The sequence below is a fragment of the Octopus sinensis genome, linkage group LG21, assembly GCF_006345805.1.
Source record: "Octopus sinensis linkage group LG21, ASM634580v1, whole genome shotgun sequence".
NCBI classification, from domain to species: Eukaryota; Metazoa; Mollusca; class Cephalopoda; order Octopoda; family Octopodidae; genus Octopus; species Octopus sinensis.
The window spans coordinates 8,246,303-8,267,116 of NC_043017.1; the positions used below are offsets into that span (position 1 = coordinate 8,246,303).

Here is a 20,814-nt window from a genome sequence, read left to right on the forward strand (position 1 = left end):
ACCAGGCTCCAGTCTGATCTGGCAGAGTTTCTACAGCTGGATGCCCTTCCTAACGCCAACCACTCTGAGAGTGTAGTGTATGCTTTTACGTGCCACCTGCACGAGGGCCAGTCTGGCGGTACTGGCAATGGTCATGCTCGAAATGGTGTTTTTTACGTGTCACCTGCACAGGAGTCAGTCCAGCGGCACTGGCAACGACCCCGCTCAAATGTTTTGTTCACGTGCCACCGGCACAAGTGCCAGTAAGGCAACGCTGGTAACGATCACGCTGAAATGGTGCTTTTTACGAGCAACCGGCACGGAAGCCAGACAGCTGCTCTGGCAGGAATCCCGCTCGGATGGAGCTGTTAGCGATTCACTGGCACAGGTAGACACACATATGCATATATTCACAGACACACACACACACATTATGACTCTTGCTTATTAATGAGCTGGCAAAGATTACTTTTCAGCCTCGATGCAAACTCACAGTTTTTACTACAGCTATCACACAATGTCTCCTTTCATTTAAATGCAATGCAGAATCATGCCCACCCACCAACAAAAAGACAGTCTTTCTTGCATGACCTGTTAAGTGACAAAAGCAGAGATATTTCTTTGTCACTGTAAATTCCATTTGGGGAGTTGAATACCTGCGAACAACTATGCTATAAATTATAAATTGCAACAGAAAGAAAATAAAGACGAGGCAAAAATAATACAACCCACATGTCTCTGTCCCTGTGGTTTGAAGGGTTTGGTTGCTCAATTGAATGCCCTTCATTCAGCTGTGCTGGAAGAAGAGGAGGAAGAAGGAGGAGGAGGAGGAAAAGAAGAAGAACAACAAGGGGTGGGGAGGAGGGCAAGGGGTAGAGAGGATGCAGAGGAAGAGAACTCATGGTTCTAGGTTCAGTCCCACTGCAAGGTACCTTGAGCAAGTGTCTTCTACTGTAGCCTCAGGTTGACCAAATCCTGGTGAATGGATTTGGTAGATGGAAACTGAAAAATGACACTTGTGTGTATGTGTGTGTGTGTATGTGTGTTAGTGTTTATCTCTTACAACCATCTGACAACTGGTATTGGTTTGTTTATATTCCCATTTTTGGTAAAAAAAACAACAGACTAATAGAAAATGTACTGGGTTTAATTTGTTCAACTAAAACCTTCAAGGTTGTGCCTTAGCATTGCCACAGTTCAATGACTGAAACAAGTAAAGCATAAAAGACACACGCATGATGAAGATGTTGAAGATGATGATGATGGTGATCATCATCATCATCATTTAACGTCCACTTTATATATATATGTATGTATGTCAGTCCACAATCATCTTGATAGCTTCTTGCTCTCTTCTCCTCCATATGTCCAGTCAGTTTGGTCTTGGACAATTGATTCTTGGAGTATGTCTAAAATACGAGTCCTAAATAGACAAAATTCTTTTGAATGTGGCTTTGCTTGATAAAGATTGACCAAGGGCTAAACGGCAACAACAATAACAACAACAAATCTAATAATCATTATGTGATACAATGTCAGTTACTTAAAGAAAGCAATCCCTTTTTTCTCTTCTATTTCTTAACATAAACATGAATATATTTTTTATTTCCTTTTTTTGCAATTTAGGCCAACATTTTTCAGTTTTTTGTGGTAACGACTGAAAGGAGCAGCCTTAAACAATAGGTTTTTTTTCTCTATATTACTTCCCCAATGAGCAATTTTGGGGCTGGCATTATTTCTGTTTTTACTACTTCATACGTGCCAGTGTGTGTGTGTATACAGTATATTTATACGTGAATATATATATATATTCATATGTGTATGTATATATGTATACATATGTGTATATATGTGTGTATTTATATATGTATATTTATATGTGTGTGTATATATACACACACACACACACACATATATATATATGCATACATACAGGTATGTATATGTGTATGTGTGTGGTGTGTGTGCGCCTTTTAAAGAAAATTAACATCCATCTGTCAAACCAATTTTTTGCAACTCGTTAATTCAATGTAAACAATTCAAGCAATGGAGGGATCTCACTGAACTTATGTGGAATATCTTCAGAAATTTCTTTTCAGCTTAAGTCTTAAATGTGGGTGCCATATGTTTTTAGTTCCTTCTTCTTCTGAGACAATACCATAACAAATCAGCATGGGAACAACAATGTAACTTATTCAACGAAAGGAAAAGAGCAGCTTAAATCTATTCTTAACCCTTTAACACTCAGATAAATCTGTCAAAGGCAATGCATTATCTCATAGATTTCGATGATGTGTTTGTTTGATCATAGAGTGACATTGTAAGGTAGGTGTAAGAGGTCAGATAGGGTTTGTTTCGATTGTGGCCATTGCCAGCCCCGTCTGGCCCTGTGCTGGTGGCACATAAAAAGCACCATCCGATCATGGCCGTTTGCCTGCCTCGTCTGGCACCTGTGCAGCTGGCATGTAAAAAGCACCCACTACACTCACGGAGTGGTTGGCATTAGGAAGGGCATCCAGCTGTAGAAACACTGCCAGATCAGACTGGGCCTGGCGCAGCCTTCTGGCTTCCCAGACCCCAGCTGAACCGTCCAACCCATGCTAGCATGGAAAGCGGACGCTAAACGATGATGATGATGATGATAAAACAAGTAGAATATTTCGGCTACATATGCCCAGTTTAAATACATATCCTTAAATCTTTTGTGAAATGTATACCCCTAAATCTCCCATCAAAGCCCACTTTGTAACCTTGGGTTCAGTTCCACAGTGCGACACCTTGGGCTAGTGTTTTCTACTAAAGCTTTGGGCTAACCAATGCTTTTGTAAGCAAATTTCATAAACAGAAATTGTTTAAATCTATATTAAAACACATATCCCTAAATCCCTTATTAAACATCATCATCATTCATCATTGTTCGACCGTGGTCGAGACAATGGAATTTACCATGCTACGCCAGACTTCACGGTCCATCATGGCATTACGGAGGTCCTGTTGCTGGATGCCTGTATCCCTGGAGATTACATCAGGGTAAACCTTGACTCATATCCTTGACTCTTCCCTTAACCCTTTAGCATTCAGCTCATTCTGTCACAAATATAATGTTTGTCTATTCACATTGTTTTCAACTAATCATGCATTATCTTGTAGCTTTGAGATTTTGGTGTTGAGATTATTTATTTTTAGAATGACATTGTAGAGTAGGTGTGAGAGGCCAGATCTAACCAGCTTGAACATAAAACAGGTAGAATATTTGGGTCAGATACGATTGGTCAGGGTTAAGCAATGAAATGTATTGCCCTGTAGTACCTACTTACAACTAAATGAATTCAGAAGCTTTGAATTAATCATGCATTATCTTGTAGCTTTGGGATTTTGATGATATACTCTTTTTTACTCTTTTACTTGTTTCAGTCATTTGACTGCGGCCATGCTGGAGCATCGCCTTTAGTCGAGCAAATCGACCCCGGGACTTATTCTTTGTAAGCCCAGTACTTATTCTATTGGTCTCTTTTGCCGAACTGCTAAGTGACGGGGACATAAACACACCAGCATCGGTTGTCAAGCAATGCTAGGGGGACAAACACAGACACACAAACATATACACACACATACATATATACATATATACGACAGGCTTCTTTCAGTTTCCGTCTACCAAATCCACTCATAAGGCATTGGTCGGCCCGGGGCTATAGCAGAAGACACTTGCCCAAGATTCCACGCAGTGGGACTGAACCCGGAACCATGTTGTAGGTAAGCAAGCTACTTACCACACAGCCACTCCTGACCACAGATTTTGCTGTGTAGTAAACTCGTTAGCATTGTTTGGAAATTTTAAGGTCAATGTAAATAAACACTGTCAAGTTTTATTACCAAATATTGGAGGAATTCAGAGAAATTAGCTGTCAATATTCTCAAGTGATATCTAAAAAAAGATTCAACATACATTCCAGATAAAAAAAAAACTTTTGTTTAATATTTGCCTGGATAGTCAAATTCTACTCTGAAATATAAATCAATGTTCAAGACTAACAGCTTAGATATTTTATAATCTGTCACTGACTACAAGAAACCCCACAGAACTTGCAAATATCGAGGGAAATAACTCTTGTAAGACAAAAAGCGGAGTCATCTCCCTTGTGATACGTTTAGATAAAATTTATTTAATAACGTGTCTGAAACCGCCTCTGATTCTACAATACAGACTTTCAGTTTTAAAACGAACTAAACAGAAAACCTTCTGTCAAAAATTTCATGTTAATTTGTGTGACAAATTAATTAAGAATGATAAGTTATTTTATTAAATTTATTATTTTAAAATTTAATTAAATCCAAAAATATAATTTCAACGGAAATATAGTAACAAAATGCAGAGACTAATTTACAATGTTACCCCCGCCAATAACAATCGTAAAGAAATACAAGAATCTATCGGAAAAACTGTAGAATTAAAAGGAAAATACTCACTGATGTAAACCATTTCTCCGACTGTCTAGTGACACAATGTCGTAACTACAAAATTTGGCTTTTCATAACTTACTAACTGAAAGCCTATTCATAACACTCAAGGTTAAATGTCTTATTTTATTACCCCCGCTACCTTTTCCCCACCCGTTCTATCCCGTCAGTCTATCGACTGGCCCGCCCTTCTCTTTCTTTCTCTCTCTCTCTCTCTCTATGTCTATCTTCCTCTCTCACTCCCCTCTCTGTTTCTCTCTCTCACCTCCCTCTCTCCTGCCCCTTCTCATTCTTCATCTCTCTCCGCCTCTCTCTCTCTCTCTCTCTCTCTCTCTTTCTTTGCGTGTGTGTATCTGTCTGCCTGTCTCTGTCTGCCTACCCTCTCTCTCACCTCCCTGTCCCTCCTAAATCCCTGCAGTATTCAAAGCCAAATGAATTCCTTTGCTCCAGCAACCACCATACTTTGAAATTACCCCTCACCCGACCAATGGCTACGAACGGGACAGACACAGTGGTGGGGCAAAGTAATCTAATGTAGTGAGACATAAACCAAGAAAAAAAAAAAGACTAGTATTAATTATAAAAACTGTAGTTCTCTCTACTTCTCCTTCCCCACCTCCTGGACCCTGCTTTCTATCTATTCCTTACCCACCAAAGCTTCTTTCTTTCCATTTCTTACGCTTGTTTAATTAAAGTAAATTCTGCTTACATTTCACTGAATAATATGCCTTACAAATACATCATCACCGTTATTCCCAGTATCCTGTTTACATTATGGAGTCGACTGTCCATTTTAAATCACAATTCCTTACACAGCATTTAACTCGTACATGTCTGTCTGTGTGGAGGCGCAATGGCCCAGTGGTTAAGGCAGCGGACACGCGGTCGGAGGATCGCAGTTTCGATTCCCAGACCGGACGTTGTGTGTGTTTATTGAGTGAAAACACCTAAAAGTTCCATGAGACTCCAGCAGGGGGTGGTGGCGACCCTTGTTGTACTCTCACTCTCTCTCCCTGTTTCTTGAGTAACGCTGTGATAGACTGGCGTCCCGTCCAGTTGAGGGAACACATACACCACAGAAACCGGGCCCATGAGCCTAGCTAGGCTTCAAAAGGGTGACGTTTATCGTTTTTATGTCTGTATGTGTTTTTATGTTTGTGCTTCTAAATCTCTCTCCCCCACTCACTGCTTGACAACCAGTGTTGGTTTGTTTTCATTTGCGTAACTTAGTGGTTCACCAAAAGAGGTTGATAAGAGAACGTCAGATTTTAAAAAAACAGTAAGTACAGGGGTCAATCTGTTCATCTAAACCGTTTGAGGCGGTGGCCCAACATGGCTACAGTCCAATGACTGAAGCAAGCATAAGATAAAACCCTTAGTGGGTTGCACCCATAACCCCTAACTTACTTTGTGTTATATATATATATCATCATCATCATCATCATCATCATTTAGCGTCCGTTTTCCATGCTAGCATGGGTTGGACGGTTCAACTGGGGTCTGGGGAGCCCGAAGGCTGCACCAGATATATATATATACATAACACACACACATATTCATGCCAGAGTAATATATATATATATATATATGTATTTATATATAACAGGAAGCTTTATGAAAATAAACAAAAGACGAAGGCAGGTGGAGTACAAACAAACAATTGTATTAGTATGGCGCTCAGGAATATATTCCAGGCTAAGGTGGGAAAAGGTGGGAAAAAGAGCTCTCAAATACTGAATGTAGAGTAATATGCTTTGTTAATAAAGTTGCAAAGACATCACAAAAACTGTTATTCAGAGTTTCATGTTCCCATTCGTCAGACAGCTTTTGTTGAGTAAAGTATATATATATATATATATATATATATATATATATATATATATTATATAAATACAAGTTGCTTGGTGACCCTGCCAGTGCTGGTGCTATGTAAAAAGCATCCAGTCCACACTGTAAAACAGTTGTCATTTGAAAGGACATCCAGTTGTAAAAACCCTGCCAAAACAGGCACAGTAGCCTGGGGTAGTCATCTACCTGGCTAGCTCCTGTCATCCATCCTTCCCCTGCATGCATGGAAGATGAACGTTAAACAATGATGATCATATATATATATATAATATATATATATATATTATATATATATATATATATAATATATATATATATATATATATATAATATATATATATATATAGGATATTGGAAGCACTCCATCGGTTACGACGATGAGGGTTCCGGTTGATCCGAATCAACGGAACAGCCTGCTCGTGAAATTAACGTGTAAGTGGCTGAGCACTCCACAGACACGTGTACCCTTAACGTAGTTCTCGGGGATATTCAGCGTGACACAGAGAGTGACAAGGCCGGCCCTTTGAAATACAGGTACAACAGAAACAGGAAGTAAGAGTGAGAGAAAGTTGTGGTGAAAGAGTACAGCAGGGATCACCACCATCCCCTGCCGGAGCCTCGTGGAGCTTTAGGTGTTTTCGCTCAATAAACACTCACAACGCCCGGTCTGGGAATCGAAACAGCGATCCTATGACCGCGAGTCCGCAGCCCTAACCACTGGGCCATTGCGCCTCCACAATATAGGATAGATAGATAGACAGACAGACACTAGCGTGACAGAAAGGACTGATTGTATCTGTAATAAATTGTGTTCCAGCCGCAACCATTCTGTCTTAATTTGAAATGAACATTCAAGGACAACATTCTTTGACATGGTCAGATGCATTGAACCATGCGGGAGATATGGAAGCCAAGAATAGCATCAAGGATACCATGCTAACAACAAGGCACATGGCAGAGTCAGAAATGTGTCGGACATAACTGTTTGGCGAACTTGTTCCAGCTCTCTACATGTTGAGTTCAAATCCTACCAAAATCAATTTCAGATTTAATCCTTTTGGGTTGATAGATACCATTTAAATACTGGAGTCTATTCATCTCTCTCTCACACACACAAAATGGAAATGGATTGAGAGGGGGCTAGCAACATCTTATAACAAAAAAATGTGAAGGGATATGGCTTAGTGGTTAGGGTATTCGGCTCACGATCGCATGGTTGTGAGTTCAATTCTCAGCGATGCGTTGTGTCCTTGAGCAAGACATTTTCTTTCATGTTGCTCCAGTCCACTCAGCTGGCAAAAATGAGTAGTCCCTGTATTTCAAATGGACCAATCTTGTCACATTCTGTGTCATGCTGAATCTCCCTGAGAACTACATTAAGGGTACACGTTTCTGTGGAGTGCTCAACCACATGCACGTTAGTTTCACAAGCTGGCTGTACCATTCATCGGATCAACTGGAATCCATTGTAACCAAGAGAGTGACAGTTTTTTTTTATAATAAAAAAAATAAAAAACTGGCATAACTACAGAACAGGCATAGTTACAGCAACATCATAGAATAGAAAAACAGGCATAACTTTGTTTCCTCATAACTTTTTGAAAAATGGATATTTTCTAATGAAAATGATGTCAATTCTGATTATATGATCATATTGCAATTTAATATGAAAAACAAAACATGGAAAGGGGATATTTCATGCACCGCAACTTTATTTCCTTACATAAAGATTACAATTATGATGATGATAATAATAAAATAATAATAATAATAACAACAATAATAACAGCATCAAAATTTTGGCACAAGGCCAGGAGTTTCAGAAGAGGGGATAAATTGATTACATCAACCCCAGTGCCCATCTTGTACTTATTTTTACTGATCCCGAAAGGATGAAAGGCAAAGTCAACCTCAGCAGAACTTGATCTCAGAATGTAAAGACGGAGGAACTGAAAAAAACCCCAAAGAAAACTGATGTGTCACAGGAACCGTCCAAGGATGCTACTGAAACTTCCTACTGAAAGCAGATGTGCTTCAAGGGGGCACAGCTTGGGTTGTTATTTCTGACAACAGTAGCATTAATTTTCTTAGGTCATTCAATTTACCTTAATTGATCAATAGACCAAACCTATCTATAATGGCCACTGGAAACAGCTGTAAGCCAAATTCACTCTAGTAAAGAATATATGTAATGACCATTATTTTTAATTTGTCTCTCATATATATGTGTATGTATATATATATATATATATATATTCTTTTATTCTTTTGTTTCACTCGTTTGACTGTGGCCATGATGTAGCAACACCTTTAGTGGAAGAAATCGATCCCAGGACTTATTTTTTGTAAGCTTGGACTCATTCTATCAGTCTCTTTTGACGAACCGCTAAGTTATGGGGAGAGAGTCATAAACACACCAGCATTGGTTGTCAAGTGATGGCAGGGGGCCAAACACAGACACACACACATATATATATATACACACACATACGATGATCTCTTTCAATTTCCATCTATCAATCCACTCACAAGGCTTTCGTTGGCCTAAGGCTATAGTAGAAGACACATGCCCAAGATGTCACGCAGTGGGACTGAACCCAGATCCATGTGGTTGGGAATATATATATAAATATATATATAAAGAGTATCTACACAAGTGTACCCCAGTCAGCTTTGTTTCCTTATAACTTTCAGAAAAATGAATATTTTAAATGAAATTTTCTTCCTTTCAAATAGTGTAAATTACGATTATATCTGAATTTCATTAAGAAAGCAAATGGTGGTCATGTACACATACATGCTGACACATCACATATAATATCTAGAAAATAGAACTTGAAATTTTGAAAACAAATTGTTATATGTGACAGTATGTAAGAATTAAATTCTGATATAATCGTAATCTACGCCATCTGAAAGGTATTTGTAGAAAATTTCAATAAAAAATATCCACTTTTCCAAAAGTTATGAGGAAACACAATAGAAAGGGGTACAATTGTATAAGAATGCCTATACATCTGTGTCTTTGTTTGGCCCCCGACAACTACTTGACAAACGGTGCTGGATTGTTTATGTCCCCAGAGAAGAATTGTCAGAATTAAAAATACTAAGTATTGAGTTTGATTCGTTCGACAAAAACCCTCAGAAAGCCGTGGCATCCCTGCCGGGCCGCAGTCCAATGATTGATGCAAGATAAAATATAAATGACAATTGACTCACCTGAGGGCGCTGTTAATATACAATACAAGGATTACCTCCCTTGATCATCTATTCTTACACGGAACATATTTAGTTAAAGTGCTATTTGGGTGTTTAATAACACTTTTGTTTACGTATTAAATCATTAAAAGAAAAACAAAATTCCATTCCAATCCACTTCAAATACCTTTTCACTCAATTTTGACTGTATTCCAGTCATTTTTATCGCTCAATCATTTGGATAAATCTGATAATTACGATGCTTCATTTAATGTGATCCGTTTGGGCTTCCGTATTTTTAGTTGCTGCAAGAAGACATGGCGACATCACCTCTTTGTTGAAGCCTTTATTTTTTTGGCATTATGTCTTTATTAAGCAGGTATGTTCTGTTTTCCCTCCATACCGTGAACATTATATCAACTACAGATATTCTATACCACATATATAAATCACATATATACACACAGACATCCCAAAAGTAAAATAAACACCCCGCATTAACCCGTTTTATTTGTGCGGATAACAACTTTGTGCTTTGAAAAGTTGTGTTTATGCGCAAGGTATGTCTACCAAACACTAGTCTAAGTATTTCAAGGGATCAAATTACATTAATTTGAACCTACAAACAAATCTTTCAAAAATGAGGGTATCTACTTTGGCGATGTCTGTGTATTTGTGTGTCTAAACACGTGAAAATATTAGCTTTGATGTATTTATGTATTATTCTCCTGTTGGGGTCCGACTCTGTTGGAGCTATTAATGCCTTTTAAAATACTCCTAATTAGAATTGGTATTTTAATATGTTGTGAAATTGTTCTAATGATGTCATATTTCCGTTTTATTCTCAGTCAACAGGAATTTCGTAATTGCCTATCATATCATATATACATTCGTTCTTTTTCCTTTTTCTACGTAAACAAAATTTTGAAATTCATCTTACCCACCTAATTTTAGGCTTTGTGTTTTGATAAATGTGTGTATTTATATATATATATATAACAATTTAATAAATAAAACATATGCATGCATACATACATACATACATACATACATATATGTACATACCTAATATACATGCATATATATATATATATATATATATGAGTACAGGACACTACAAATAAACGTAGAACACAACGAGAAACGAAAACATAAAATCAAACAAGGAAACGGACTTTTTTTAACAACGAAGAAACAGAGTACAATATATATATATATATATATATATACACATACATACACGCGCGTGGATATATTAAGGAGTACACTTATGTAGGTTCGTGTATATATATTTAAGGATGAGCTGCGACGGAGTGAAAACACCCAACTTCGAACGAATAAAGAAACTTAAATATTTTAAGAATCTTCAGTTTCTAATATTATATGCACTCTGCTTTAGTATTGAGTACTTTTGTCTTCCGTTTGTAAACGAAACCATGGCGATGTTTCGCTTGTCGTAGCACAGGTTTCCGTCGAGAAACATCGCCTAATAACGTTACATATTATGCTGGTTAGTGATTTTTAAGTATAATTGGGAGAAATTAAAACCTTTAGTATCGGCTAATCACTTTATTATATTGGGTAAAACACACATATCTGTCTATCAGTGTATTGTGTGTGTGTATGTATAGGGTTAATTATAAATACATGTGTGTATGATAAACGAGCATCAAGATACGTGCTAAAGTATTTGAGATTAAGGTTATCAGCACTATCCGAAAACAAATGGGCCATGAGGGAACCTTCATTTACCCTTTTAGAAATAACGACCAAATCTCTCCTATTGTCTTCAGAATGAGATATGTTCGAGACTGTCTTCGTAAATACAAGAAACAAACCAGTTTGTCTCGACTGGAACATCACTAGTCATAGGTCTGCTGATCTGTCATAGTTGACTTTAGGCAGAACATCAACAATAACTTCGTTTTTGTACCTGGTTTGCAAGATTCTTTATGTGAATTCGTGTGTTGAAACAAATTTTATTAATATTGGCATAATGACTCTCGCTAGACACAACAAAATCAACAATTACGACTTATATTTGAAAATAGTTTACAAGGTGCAGACTGGTTGTGTGGTAAGATTTTTGCTTCCCAATCACATGGTTCTGGGTTCAGCCTCGAGCCAACCAAAGCTGGTCGTATAAATAGAATATATGTGCGTGCGTTTGTGTTTGTCCTCCACCACCTCTTGACAATCTGTGTTGGTTTGTTTACGTCCCCGTAATTTAGTGGTTCGACTAGACAGATCAATAGACTAAGAAGCAGGCTTTAAAAAAAAGGTACCGAGGTCGATTCATTCTCCTAAAATCTCTTCAAAGTGGTGCTCCAGCATGGCCGCAGTCTCATGATTGAAACCAGTAAAAGGCTAAACATGTTGATCCACACTTCTAAACTATGCCCTCTCCCTCCCTCATTCCATTTTCTTTTTAGGTATCAATGCATCGGTTTCATTTAAAGTTTCTATCTTAATTTCAATCTCAGGACAAGATACAAGTGTTTTTTTTTTAAATTCAAAGAATCTATATGTATAAATGAGAAATTACTAACGATGCTATAAAATTTCAACATAATTTTCCAATCATTTAAAAAATAATGAAGAATTTAGTAAAGTAGTTGTCCATTTTTAACCCTTTAGCATTCAGATTTCTTTGTCAAATGTATTGCCTATTAATTCACACTGTTTTGAAGTTATTCTGCATTATCTCGTAGCCTTGAGATTTCAATGTTGGGATTGTTTATTTTTAAACTGATGTTAAAGGGTAGGTGTGAGAAGTTGGATCTGGTCAGTTTGAACACAAAACAGGCAACATATTTGGCCAGATATGACTGGTTTAAATGCTAAAGAGTTAAGCTAGTTTTTAGAACATAATTGGAATTTTGGTGGTAGTTTTTAATTTAGATAATTTTAAAATGGGAATCATATATTGTTGAAGCAGGGGTGGTATTGGGCAGGTTGGTATTAGAAGGTTTGATGTGTAAAGTGACTCTTCAAGTCTCTGATCATACCTGAAGCAACATCATGTGTGTTTTCAGTCTCTTTATTTTCTTTAATCTCCTGTTGTTTTATATTCTCTGATTAAACCTAACTTGTTGTCTTATTTTCCCTTTCTTCTCTTTCAGATCAAGGAATCGATTAACCACTTCTACTCTCAACAGCGAACGTTTTATCGAAGAATACCAAAGTCACCGTCACAAACTGTCCACAGCTTACCAGTACCACTTAGCTGGACATGAGCAGGATTTAGACATTGTTTCTTTAGACCACTGTTACGCAAAGCCATGGAGTGCACATCCCGATGCAAGCAATGCCAAGCCATTGCGCATGTTATTCATGCACAAATTCCCTCGAAATGGAGACATAGATCAAAATTCAGTGTAGGTTTCTTTTGACATTTTGTTTACTTTCATTTAATGGATAATCATCATTATCATCGTTTAACGTCCGTTCTCAATGCTAGCATGGGTTGGACGGTTCGACCGGGGATCTGGGAAACCAGAAGGCTGCACCAGGCTCCAGTCTGATCTGGCAGTGTTTCTACAGCTGGATGCCCTTCCTAACGCCAACCATTCCGTGAGTGTAGTGGGTGCTTTTTACGTGCCACAGGTGCCAGGCGAGGCTGGCAACGGCCTCGATCGGATTGGTGCATTTTACATGCCACCGGCACAGACTCTTTACATTCTAAGTTTAACCCTTTGGCATTCAGATTTTTCTGTCAAATCTGATGCTTTTTTATTCATGTTGTTTTGAATTAACCATGCATTATCTTGCAGCTTGGAAATTTCAATAATGTGATTGTTTATTTTTAGAATGATAGTGTAGGGTAGGTGTGAGAGGCCAGATCTGGCCAGTTTGAATATAAAACAAATGGAATATTTGGGTTGGATATGACCAGTTTAAACACGAAAGGGTTAAGTCCTACCAAGGTCAACTTCACCTTTTATCCTTTGGTAGATGATAAAATAAAGTGCCAATCACATACCGGTTTGATGGCATCAACTAACCCTCTTCTCCTCAATATTACTGGCTGTGCTTAAACTGGAAAGAATTATTATTATTATTATTATTGTAAAAAAAAAGTTACTGATCATACAAAAATGATGTCATTTGTCTGCACTCTTCCATGTAAACATTCCCAGCCATTGAGCTGTTCATTGTTTGAAGGACGAGGAAAGATATTATCTCTTTGCTTGAAAACAGGTGAAGGTTGACAACTGGAGGATCATCTGGTTGTAGAAAATTTGCCTCAACAGGTTTTATAATAGTGACAAGGATTGAACCAATTAAAGCAATTCAGAACTGGACAATAAAATTGTTCAGAAATTTAAAATTATTTTCATATGTTGTTTGTACACCTCTCCATGTTGTTAGATCTATGTGTATTGTTTTTATATGTACATGTTGTTAGGTCTCTGCATGTTATTAGATCACCTCTTGTTTCCCACACTTCTCTGATGATGGTTACCTTAATGTCTTGTTTATGCACTTCTCTACTGTAATCCTTCTGCGCATAGCCTGTAGATATCTTTCTCTTGTTCTCTCTCTCTATGCAGTGATGAAGACCAAGTACTCGATGTTGAAACCACAACCGTTAAATCTTCACACATTGGTGACCTGGCCAAGGCCCGAAACTTGATGAATGAATGTGAAAGACATGTCAACCTTGCTTACCCAGATAAAGGTGGGGAAGATTCTGAAGAACACATAAGCAAGTAAGCTACCAGTTTTCTTTTTTCCTATTTGTATTTCTAACATGATTATTATTAGGAAATGCAGACATTGCTTAGCTCTGGTTTAAACTTGATAGGACAGACCTATGGTCATAGGCTTTCCAACCATGACCATCCTGTCATGTGTAGTTAAGAAGTTAGCTATGCAACCAGGTGGTTCTGGATTTGATCCCATTGCATGGCACATTGGACAGTTGTCTGACCAATATATTGTGATGGGAACTGTGCTGGTAGACTTGCCTTGCTTGGCCTCTTGTGCCAGCAGAAAACAGATGCTCTGTTCATACAAGTTAATCTATAAGTCTGGACCATTTCATAAGTTTCTACAGTATTTTTGCCCAGTTTAACACAAAAATCCAAATTGTCTTCGTGTTGTGACTGAATTCTACAAACAAGTCGGCCCAGCAAGCATTGGTGCTTAGTAGGAGGTGTTCAAAGTGTTGTTACAGCTGTCTCCTTCAATTCGGTGTAGCAGAAGCCACAGTAGGAACAACCAGCAGGTAAAAAGCTGGAAAATTTCTGAGAGTTCTCTCTATTGCTGAAAACAGTCAGCAAAATGTTTTTAATGTTATCATCATCATCATTATCTCCTGTTTTTCATGCTTGCACGATGAGATGGAGATTATTGAAGCAGATTTTCTGTGACCAACACTCACCTGTTTCCAAGCATGGTAATATTTCCTCATGGCCAGACAAGTTTTTCACAAAATATTGGTAACGAATGACACTGCTTATATGACAGTAAGCTTCATTACAACTATCATATGATGCCAAGACAAACATACACATACTTGTACTCACATATATACACGATAGGCCTTCTTTTAGTTTCCATCAACAAGGTCCACTCAGAATTGTTTTGGTTGGCCCATGGCTATAATAGAAGACATTTGCTAAAGGTGCCACATAGTGGGACTGAACTCAAAAACCATGTGGTTGGGAAGCAAACTTCTGAATCACACAGCCACACCTCCACCTATATGTGCTCAATAAACAAGTGCTGCTCCAATATGGTCTTGACCATAATGTTTAGATAAAGAACATCTTGAATAGAACATGTGATTTGTTCATCATCCTTTTCCATTAATCAGACTTCTCTATTCGGTAAATATCTTCCTTCTGTTACAGAACAGGGTGGACCATGCAGCAGAAGAGACTTTACAACAAAGTTATGAAAGCCCTTCATGTCGACCGATTGGCCAGGCTAGCATTTGATGGAGTGAGTTACCCTTTTTTAAAACTATTTTTTCTTTTTTATAATGATGGTGATACAGTAACTGTTGTTGTTAAGTAACCCTAAACTACAGCAAGGTACAGTGTGGCCAGCTATCACTTGTGGGCAAGAACGGCTTGGTAACATTGTACCATATTTTCATTAATTGTTTTTAGTTGTTGATGTAATTGCAAGCAGACACAGCTTTTCTTCTATCTGACCCTTGAGTTTGTGGAACATCCAGAATACAGCAGCAGGAGAGAGACAGAGGACTGCAACAGCAATTGGCTTGTAGCCATTTACAGCTGGATAAATTGGAGCAATGTGAAATCAAGTATCTTGCTCAAGGACACAGCACACCATTTGGTCTAGAGATTGAACCCATGACCTTAGAATCATGAGCTAAACACCCTGACCAAATATTTGTGTGCCTTCACAAATAGCCCTTGTCAGGTCTGCATTTGACCAGACCTATGTTATGATGAGACAGCTGATGGCTGTTGAACTAATGTTAATTTGTTTTATATTGATATCTTAATTGCCTCCATATACATGTTTATATCATATCTACATATATTCACATCATCAGCGTACATCCTTTTTCCATGCTGGTATGGACTGAATGGTTTGGCAGGAGTTGGTAAGGTTGGGAGTTGCACCAGGTTCCATAGTCTACTTTGTCGTGGTTTCTACAGCTGGACTGCTCTTCCTAATGCCAACAACTTTACTGAGTGTACTGGGTGCTTTTTACCTGGCACCAGCACCAGTGCTTTTCACACATTATACATATGGGGGTGTGTGAGTAGGCTAAGCTTGACATATATTTAGATATTTTTAACTATATTTGCAATGTTATGAAATTTGTAATAAAAACAAATGTCTTCAAATAATCTAGATTTTGCTTAGTATTTTTTAATATAAAAATATCAGTTGATTTGAAATGTATTTGTTTAGATTTGTAACTTAAAAACTACATATGAAGATTACATCACTATTTTTATAAATGCATATATGTAATGTGCATCCATATACAGATTTACTCTCTCACTTTGCTTTTATTCATGTCTGCATACACACATATATGCGTACATACTGTTTTGACTGGGACTTCAAACCTCAACTGACAGCTTCAGATGAAACTTGAAGTTTCAGTCAAAATAAATTTTCTCTTAAATTCTACTCTACTTTTAGTATGGCACCTCTTTACACAGCTGTCCTCATCATACGCATTACATGGCCATATCAATACAGTCGCTGCACATCACACACACACACACACACACACACATATATATATATATATATATATATATATATATATATATATATATATATATACACACACACCATGTCATGTATGTGTGTGTATATAAAAACATTTATTTATGGTATGAGCATGACAGTTGGCTGAATCATTGGAGTTTTGATTTCCTAGTAAAAGGTTTCATAATTTGTAATATGTTGCCTGCATACACTGTTAATAAAGCTGCAAAGACATCAAAAAAACTGTATCTCTGGTCAAGGCCAGTGCTGTCTTAAGGCATGGCCACATTGGTCAGTTGACCAGAGACCTCATGGATCTAGGGACCCAGTTATGATCTATGTGTGTTGTAATTTACTGTCAATAAATAAATACTATAGTGCTCAGGGCATTAATTTGTCCAGGGGCCTGTAATACTGTGAAAGTGGGCCTGGTCAAGGAAGTATGTTGTCAGTGACTCAATCCAGCTACTTGTGAATAGGTACCATGTGATGGTAGCAGTAGGACACTGTACTTGACAAGTATTTCCTTAGCCTGCAGTAATATTGTGTAATATAGAAGTGAATGTAGAATATTAAAATCACTCCATTATGTCATGTACACTTTGATCCTATTACATTGCAAGTGGAAACTTAGTGATAAACCCAACTCCTGAGTGAGTTTGGGGATGTTCAATAATTTTGTGTTTTATACTACTTTTCTTTTCTTTTCTTTTTTTCTTTCTAGAGTAATAATGAAGCTGTCATGCGAAGAATTCATGTTGATAAATCTGCCAAACGGATACGACAAGCTTTGGCTAGCGAAATATGGGTGAGTATATCTTTTATCAAGTTCCAGTAATTAGATTGCAGTCATGCTGGGGCACCACCTTCAATTTTTAGTCAAATGATTTGACACCAGTACTGAATTTTTAAGATTGGTACTTATTCCATCAGTCTCTTTTGCTGAACCGCTAGGCTGTAGGGATGAAACACACTGACACTAGTTTTCAAGTGGTGGTTGGGGACAAATGCCTATGTGGGGACACACACACACACACACACACACACAGAGTTTCTGTCTGCTGGATCCACTGACCAGACTGTCCAACCCATGCCACCCATGCCAATATAGAAAAATGATCATAAAATGATGATGATGTTCTTCCGTCTGTTTGTGTGTTCACACAAACACATACAAATGTATGCATGTAAATTCGATATGGGTATAAAACCTTGTAGTTTGCTTTACAAAGCTTGTCCGCAGGTATCAGCTAACAAATGCTGTCGTACAGTGAGATCAAAATATCATTGGATATACTTCTGCAATTCTGTGATATCCAAAGGGTTTATGCAAAAATGTGAATAGTGGAAAATGTCTTGAGCAACACACTTTATTACATAATGCTACAATTGTTTCAACATAGATTCACCAACAGAAGCATTATATAAAATATAAATTACTGCTGCTGTTGTTGTTGAGAGAAAGAGAGAGTCTGCTTGTGTTTATATATATATACATATATATATATCATCATCATCATCTTCGTTTAGCGTCCGCTTTCCATGCTAGCATGGGTTGGATGGTTCAACTGGGGTCTGGGAAGCCAGAAGGCTGCACCAGGCCCAGTCTGATCTGGCAATGTTTCTACGGCTGGATGCCCTTCCTAACGCCAACCACTGCGTGAGTGTAGTGGGTGCTTTTTACGTGCCACCGGCACAGGTGCCAGACGAGGCTGGCAAACGACCACGATCAGTTGGTGCTTTTCACATGCCACCGGCACGAGGCCAGTCGGAGCAGTGCTGGCAACGGCCACGTTCGGATGGTTCTCATACGTACCACCGGCACTGGTATCACAGCTGCAATTTCCATTGATGTTGATCGATTTCGATTTTCACTTGCATCAACAGGTCTTCACAAGTAGAGTTTTGTGTCCCAAGAAGGAAGGTATGCATAAGTGGACTGGCTACATCCCATGTAGAGGCCACGGGTTATGGTCTCACTTGTCCTGCCGGGTCTTCTCATGCACAGCATACTTCCAAAGGTCTCGGTCTCTAGTCACTTCCCCAGTGAGACCTAAAGTTCGAAGGTTGTGCTTCACCACCTCGTCCCAGGTTTTCCTGGGTCTGCCTCTTCCACGGGTTCCCTTAACCGCTAGGGTGTGGCACTTTTTCACACAACTATCTTCATCCATTCTTGCCACATGACCATACCAGCGCAAACATCTTTCTTGCACACCACAACTGATGCTTCTTAGGTCCAGCTTTTCTCTCAAGGTATTTACACTCTGTCGAGTCTTACACTATATATATAAAATGAATCTTACATAAATTGTTTTAAAATTTTATATGTATTTCTTTTAATTATACAGGACCCCAAACTTAGTCAATGGTTGCACAATGTATTGTTGGAGAACTTACCCCGTCATTTGTTGGCTGCTTATTTGGATGTTCTGCAAACTCTGCGAGCTAAGGTACATTTTTTTCTTGTGCATATGTGCACATGTATGCATATACATATGCACCTTCACATCTGTGTGTGTGTGTGTGTGTGTGGTTACATGTATTTATATATCTGAGTATACATGTATGTATATACATTTATATGAATGTTGTGCATGTATATATAAACAGGTGTCTAGAATTTGGCATTTTATATTATCCACTCTCTTGTCTCTCTTAATCTCTTGTCCTCTTCTTGATAAAATGTTGCATACTTTTCTGGTTGTTTGGTGTATTTATCTTCATTATACACTTCTTTGATTGTTTCTTTTTTGACCTTATACTTTTACACTTTTCAGTCATGTGCTTCCAATGTTCAACTTATGCAGTATGATTGCAATTTCAATCCTCTTGTGTATACTTATCAGTGTTTTGAACCTATTGTTTTAGATTCCTACTCTTGTCGACCGTATGATTGCTCAGTCAGCTGCTATCACTCGCCAGGGATCAGCTGTTTCATTGGATGCCTTAAATTTGCTCCTTAAGCGACCATGGGACCCTGTGTATAGCACTCTCAGCCAACAGAAACCTGTGAGTCATTTTTATCTTTTACTTGTTTCAGTCATTTGATTGCAGCCATGCTGGGGCACTGTCTTGAGGGGTTTAGCTGAACAAATCAACTTTAGTACTTATTTTTCAAGTATAGCACTTATTCTACCAGTCTCTTTTGCCAAACTGTTAAGTTACAGGTTGTAAACAAACCAACACCAGTTGTCTTATATATATATATATATATATATATTACCTCGCTTGGCAACAGGTGCGGGGTTGGCATCAGGAAGGGCATCTGGCTGTAGAAAACTTGCCACAGGCTTAGCACTGCACATATGTACATACATTTTTTGTAGGCATGGGCATGGCTGTGTGGTTAGGAAGCTTGCTTCTCAGCTACATGGTTTCGGGTTCAGTCCCACTGCATGGCACTTTGGGCAAGTGTCTTCTGCTATAGCCCCAGGCCAACCAAAGCTTTGTGATTGAATTTGGTAGGCGGAAGTTACTGCCGTGTGTGTATATGTGTGTGTAGGTGCTTGTGCCTCTCCGAGAGAGAGGGAATATAAATATATATACATAGGACTGGCTTCCACACAGTTCCCATCTACGAAATTTGTGCACAAGGCATTTGACTAGTTCAGGCCTATAATGGAAGAGACTTGCCCAAGGTACCACCAAGTGGGACAACCTAAAAGAACATGGTTGCAAAGCAAACTTCTTAAACCATACAGCTGTGCCTTTATCTATTTATTTGGGTTTTTTTTCCTTTTCCTTTTCTCTTTCCACTATTTAAACCTAAAATAGTAAAAATAAAGCAGCAAAGTTTGGTTCAGCTGCTGTCCTATGTACATGAAAACTCCTCAACACTTATTCCAATGGTAATTTTGACCATTTTTCTGTAGGCAAAGACAAGACAACTTTTTCTATTGCTGTTGATGTAAGATAAATTTTGTAGGACCAGATTGTTTAGTTCCCAGTTCAAGTATGTAAAGGATCCAAGACATTCCAACCATGACCAATCTGTGTTTTTTATTTCTTTTTATACATATCAGTGACTACGTTATCCAATGTGCATTTTTGTTAAGATTATAGGATATAATTTGAGAGAGATTTGGCTGCTATTTCTTGTTGGCCAAACAACCACAAGAAGCT

General features: G+C 38.1%; 2 protein-coding genes across 2 annotated transcripts in view; one reads left to right on the forward strand and one right to left on the reverse strand.

The window, feature by feature from the left end:
- LOC115222951 (protein ABHD14B) overlaps window positions 1–4,632 on the reverse strand; it is a 26,265-nt gene extending 21,633 nt beyond the window's left edge. The window contains exon 1 of the mRNA XM_029793356.2: window positions 4,450–4,632. Coding sequence (XP_029649216.1) covers window positions 4,450–4,462 — 13 coding nt within the window. The 5' untranslated portion in view covers window positions 4,463–4,632. The remainder of the gene's footprint in view (window positions 1–4,449) is intronic.
- Window positions 4,633–9,535: 4,903 nt separating this feature from the next.
- The window catches only part of LOC115222828 (KAT8 regulatory NSL complex subunit 3), a 34,651-nt gene continuing 23,372 nt past the window's right edge, over window positions 9,536–20,814 (forward strand). Inside the window, exons 1-7 of the mRNA XM_029793144.2 lie at window positions 9,536–9,865; window positions 12,609–12,863; window positions 14,040–14,198; window positions 15,345–15,435; window positions 17,417–17,500; window positions 19,041–19,142; window positions 19,561–19,701. Coding sequence (XP_029649004.1) covers window positions 9,849–9,865; window positions 12,609–12,863; window positions 14,040–14,198; window positions 15,345–15,435; window positions 17,417–17,500; window positions 19,041–19,142; window positions 19,561–19,701 — 849 coding nt within the window. The 5' untranslated portion in view covers window positions 9,536–9,848. The remainder of the gene's footprint in view (window positions 9,866–12,608; window positions 12,864–14,039; window positions 14,199–15,344; window positions 15,436–17,416; window positions 17,501–19,040; window positions 19,143–19,560; window positions 19,702–20,814) is intronic.